Source organism: Coregonus lavaretus (assembly GCF_964263955.1).
Source record: "Coregonus lavaretus genome assembly, contig: HAP1_SCAFFOLD_1607, whole genome shotgun sequence".
NCBI classification, from domain to species: Eukaryota; Metazoa; Chordata; class Actinopteri; order Salmoniformes; family Salmonidae; genus Coregonus; species Coregonus lavaretus.
The window spans coordinates 100,001-105,367 of NW_028166904.1; the positions used below are offsets into that span (position 1 = coordinate 100,001).

General features: G+C 49.4%; 3 protein-coding genes across 3 annotated transcripts; all 3 read right to left on the reverse strand.

Annotated features, from left to right (window-relative positions):
* Positions 1 to 2,518: 2,518 nt before the first annotated feature.
* On the reverse strand, positions 2,519 to 2,929 carry LOC311114117 (histone H3.2; the record flags this gene model as incomplete). Its single annotated transcript, XM_084189395.1, has 1 exon — positions 2,519 to 2,929. The coding sequence occupies one exon, from the start codon at positions 2,927 to 2,929 to the stop codon at positions 2,519 to 2,521; it is 411 nt and encodes a 136-aa protein (XP_084045521.1).
* A 478-nt stretch (positions 2,930 to 3,407) lies between these two features.
* LOC311114127 (histone H2A) lies at positions 3,408 to 3,794 on the reverse strand (the record flags this gene model as incomplete). Its single annotated transcript, XM_084189404.1, has 1 exon — positions 3,408 to 3,794. One exon carries the CDS (start codon positions 3,792 to 3,794, stop codon positions 3,408 to 3,410), a length of 387 nt encoding a protein of 128 aa, XP_084045530.1.
* Positions 3,795 to 4,613: 819 nt separating this feature from the next.
* Positions 4,614 to 5,237, reverse strand: LOC311114112 (histone H1-like; the record flags this gene model as incomplete). The annotated part of the gene is made up of 1 exon (XM_084189391.1): positions 4,614 to 5,237. One exon carries the CDS (start codon positions 5,235 to 5,237, stop codon positions 4,614 to 4,616), a length of 624 nt encoding a protein of 207 aa, XP_084045517.1.
* Positions 5,238 to 5,367: the final 130 nt, after the last annotated feature.

The window sequence follows — 5,367 nt, forward strand, 5'->3', positions numbered from 1 at the left end:
CCGGCGGCACAGAAAGCGCGCCTCTGTTATATGTTCGGAGGCGTTGCAAAGGGGAGGGCGCTCGTTCTAGGGGACTAGGGAGGAGCGATTTCAAAGATGACGTGAAAGCAACTAACGTGCGCGGGAAACATACTCAAATACTGATATAGGCTATGTGGAACACAAGGCCAAACTGTGACAACTGGGAGATCAGCTAGTACACTGTGTCCCTCTCCTCATATTGTTGTTGTTGTTGTTGTTGTTGTTGTTGTTGCACCTGATTCTACTCATTGAGGACTTGGTAATTTAGGTGACAGGTTGTTCAATCAGCTGTGGCTGTCCAGGCCTACAAGAAAAATGGGTCCTGTTGGGGGTAGCCTACTCTACCGCTGGAGTTGGGAAACACTGAAATGGAAGGGGGACACGCAGTGAGCAAAACTCCTAACCACATAAAAACACAGACACTTGAGATCATTAAGAGCTATAAGGAGTCCATCAACTACCTGGTCAGTCAAGTCATATAGGGGGGGATTTCATGGCCACCTGCTGGAGCAGAAGTCATGTTTGCCAACACTGGCCTTAAAATCATTAAATTTAGGAGCTATAAGGAGTCCATCAACTAACTGGTCAGTCAAGTCATATAGGGAGGGATGTCATGGCCACCTGCTGGAGCACAAGTAATGTTTGCCAACACTGGCCTTAAAATCATTAGGAGCTATAAGGAATAAATCAACTCATCATTCAAGTCATATAGGGAGGGATCTTAGCACCACCTGCTGGATCAGAAGTACCCTTCACCGTAGGCACAAGAGAGCCATCATCTCTCAACCGGTGCAATTTCCATAAGTATGTGGTAATAAAACAAACAACGACAGCTCCTCATATAGGCAGTGGTTTCACACATTTTTCTCCAAGATGTTCAAACGTTCATAGATGACCAGCAGGGTCAAATAATAAGCACAGTGGTTGTAGAGGTTGCAACAGGTCAGTCAGTACATCAGGAGTAAATGTCACTTGTTGTTAGTGTTGTAGTTCCTATTTCTACGGTGTTGCCTACCTGCAGCAATCATGATTTACCTGCAGTGTTGATTGCAATTACGTAATTTGTCAACTCATAATAACAGATGTTTTGCAAACCGTTGATGTTTAAATAAATGGATTCCCGGTGTCCGGATACCTTTTCTCTTAAGGGATGTGATTGAGTGAATCCAAAGTAAGTTGGTCTAAATACATAATAGGATGAATCATTCAGGTAAAATAACACAATGTCTATTTGAGTCGAATCAACGTAATATAATCCTTTTTACGTCTCTATCATCTTTACTCAATGTATTGGACCACATCAACTCAACTTACTCAAGCTTATCTACTCATAAAAACAAGCAAAAAGATCTACTCAACAATATGACGTGTGCTTTTGTTGACTGTAATAGCTTGAGTACATTCCACAAAGTCATTTTTTACAGTGTATCTAAAGACACGTTTGTTGTGGTGATGCACTTTTTCTTTGACGTTGAACTTGCATTGAACAGACAAATCCATTTCGTTACAACCCTTTTGTAGTATGACTTAGGAATATTTGTTGATGATCCTAATGTCTATGCGTGAATAGTGATTGGTTGTTGGTGAAATATTGCTGAGAACCCATCATTTCCTGGCCTTTTTTCACTATTGAGCTATTTTGAAACATTTGTTTTGCTATTGGATTCATAATGGTGACCTGGGACAAGTAATTAGTGAAACCAGAGTTCAGCAGTTGCCATTAAAGCGATCGAACCAAGTCATCCTAATAGGCTAGTATTAGCCTAAAGCAGGGTTTCCCAAACTCGGGCCACATTTTGGGAGTTTTTGCCCTAGCACTACACAGCTGATTCAAATAATCAACTCATCATCATCAAGCTGGGAGTATTAGAATCAGTTGTGGAGTGCTAGGGCAAAACGCAAAACGCGCACCCCTTGTGGACCCCAGGACCGCGTTTGGGAAACGCTGGCCTAAAGAGCAAATGCTGAAAGGGACTCACCATGAGGTGCAGTACCCACATTTAACCACAAGATGGCCTCCGTGCTCCATTGTAAAGTTTGGGCCTCTGCATGAGTCTCTCAGCAGCACTGCAACATGGGACTTTCAAAGTAAGTTGGCATGCAATGTTTTTTCTGGACTGCATGCAAGGCTATTATTACACACAACTAATAGTGTCAATTATTCATCTGAACACAATTCTTGTTACTATTCGGCCTATATTATCACTCGTTTCTTTTTCCCCTCCTTTGTAAAGCATTTTACTGTGTTACTATATAGTTCAAAGGAAGTGGATGATGCCAGATGGTTGTGTATATACACACACACAAACATTGAAGCTAGACTTCAGGCAACTAAAAAGGTGCAATACGTAGCTTTTAGACGTGTTAGTGAACAACATACATGGTGGCTAATGTAGAGGTGCGTGTATACATGGAACAATTGTGCCTTTTTGATGGAAATATGGAGGTGGCTCTTAAAAGAGCCTTTGGGGGATATTCGAGTTCAGGTCATCCTCATTTATGCGCGCTCTCCGCGAATACGGCGGGCCAGCTGGATGTCCTTGGGCATGATGGTCACCCGCTTGGCGTGGATGGCGCACAGGTTGGTGTCCTCGAACAGGCCGACCAGGTAAGCCTCGCTAGCCTCCTGTAGGGCCATCACGGCGGAGCTCTGGAAGCGCAGGTCGGTCTTGAAGTCCTGGGCGATTTCTCGCACCAGGCGCTGGAAGGGCAGCTTGCGGATGAGTAGCTCAGTGGACTTCTGGTAACGACGGATCTCTCTCAGAGCCACGGTGCCGGGCCTGTAACGGTGAGGCTTCTTCACACCGCCGGTGGCCGGGGCACTCTTGCGAGCAGCCTTAGTGGCGAGCTGCTTCCTGGGGGCTTTGCCACCGGTGGATTTGCGAGCGGTTTGCTTGGTTCTGGCCATGGCGCTGCTCTGACAGTCGGGAGTATAGCCTCGAAATGCCTATGTGAAGTTTATAAAGCCGGCAGTGGCGCCTGCTGATTGGACACCATCTCCCCACCACCCCGATTGGCCCGTTTCGCAGGCCTCCTCCGTTGGCCATTGGACGGGAGGCCCGGCCTCTCCAAAACTCAAACTCCCGGTGCGCGCGCAATAGGACGCCGCCGGCCCTTTACGCGCAATAATAGTCGCCAAAGTCAAGAGTGACAGCTTATAGGCACGTATCATCTAATGCTAGCCTGCTATGGCAAATGAGGCCAAGTAGGTGTTGTTGTTCATGCAAGGCCTCATGTGGGCACAGAATGTCGAAATAGTTGTGTATACACCCACTCAATGTATTGCGGTCATAGAAAGGTACTTTGCGCTTTTGGAGAGCTAGGTGGTTGGCTCTTAAAAGAGCCTTTGGGGGTTGAGTAGTCAAGTTGAAGTCGCAGTAGCGAATTTACTTGGCTTTGACTGCCTTCTCGGTCTTCTTGGGGAGTAGGACTGCCTGGATGTTGGGCAGCACACCACCCTGAGCGATGGTCACACCGCCGAGCAGTTTGTTCAGCTCCTCGTCGTTACGGACGGCCAGTTGCAGGTGACGGGGGATGATACGAGTCTTCTTGTTGTCACGGGCAGCGTTGCCGGCCAACTCCAGGATCTCAGCAGTCAGGTACTCGAGTACGGCGGCCAGGTAGACTGGTGCGCCAGCGCCCACACGCTCGGCGTAGTTGCCTTTGCGCAGCAGCCTGTGCACACGGCCCACGGGGAACTGGAGGCCAGCACGGGATGAACGGGTCTTTGCCTTCGCCCTGGCCTTGCCTCCGGTTTTGCCTCTTCCGCTCATATTGGTAGCTTGAGAAAGTCACAGAAAGTCTGAATGAGCCGCTCGCCACTTCGAGAGCCGTACATATACCTCGCCACAAGAGGCAACGATTGGCCACCGGGCCGGTGTGGCCTTATCCAATTGGAGCGAGGGACAGACAGATGGACAGACAGACAGCCCTAAGCCGGTTCCCACCCACAGGCAGCGAGTGAGAGGCTACTTTGTTTCCCTCCGACTTTGTTACTTTGTGTCATTTCGCGTGAGCGCCAAAATGTCCGAAATGACATCCACACATTATTTCTCTCCAAATGGGAAACAAACAGCTGGTGAGGGTGCACTCTTGAGTTTGAAATCGAAGCCACTATAGTATTGTTATTGTTATTACATGGCACTTGTAACACATCACAGCAGCCTGCCTCTGAACGGGAATAGCCCAGTGGCTCATATATAAAAATGGCTGTTGAGGGTGCACTCGTGAGTTTCAATTCGAAGCCACTATAGTATTGTTATTGTTATTACATGGCACTTGTAACACATCACAGCAGCCTGCCTCTGAACGGGAATAGCCCAGTGGCTCATATATAAAAATGGCTGGTGAGGGTGCACTCGTGAGGTCGAATTTCTGAGCCATTTTGGCCCTCTATTATATGCCTCTCCCTTCGCACACACCCAGAGTGGGACAATGTTGTGTGCGTAAAAGTAGCCTAGTGTGCGTAATTTCTTTTCCACGACAGGTAGTACATGGAAATCAATGCGCTTTCTATGGAAAGAGGTGGGTGGCTCTTAAAAGAGCCTTTTGTGGTACAACATGTATCGAGTAGAACACTGTTTGTAATAGGTTTACTTCTTCTTGGGGGCTGCCTTCTTGGCCTTGGCTGCCTTGGGCTTGGCGGCTTTGGGCTTGGCTGCCTTTGTAGCCTTCTTGGGGCTCTTGGCTGCCTTCTTGGCCGCTGCGGCGGGCTTCTTCACCTTCTTGGGGCTCTTGGCGGCCTTTTTGGGTGTAGCGGGCTTCTTGGCCTTCTTGGGGGACTTCTTTGCGGCGACGGCCTTCTTGGCTGCTACCTTCTTGGGCTTCTTCGCCGCGGCGGGCTTCTTGGCGGCCACCTTCTTTACTTTGGGGACTGCGGCTTTCTTGGCGGGCTTCTTCGCCTCGACGGCTTTCTTGTTGAGCTTGAAGGAGCCGGATGCACCGGTGCCCTTGGTCTGGACCAGGGTACCCTTGGTGACGAGGCTCTTGACTGCGATCTTGACGCGGGAGTTGTTCTTCTCCACGTCGTAGCCGCCTGCCGCCAGCGTCTTCTTGAGTGCGGCCAGGGACACGCCGCTCCTCTCCTTGGAAGCGGTCACAGCCTTGACGATGAGCTCGCCTACGCTGGGTCCCGCTTTCTTGGCCTTGGCTGCTGCCTTCTTCTTGGGTGCCTTTGCCGGCGCGGCGGCGGCGGGTGCTGGTGCGACTTCTGCCATGTCTGTCTGTCGTTTGGTCCGGTACACACACACACACACGGTCTGCGAGGAGTAGTTTGCTGTAGACGCTGTTCTGCGCTATTGAAGCTCCACACCGAGCAGGGGGCTGGCCTTAAACGCGACATGAGAA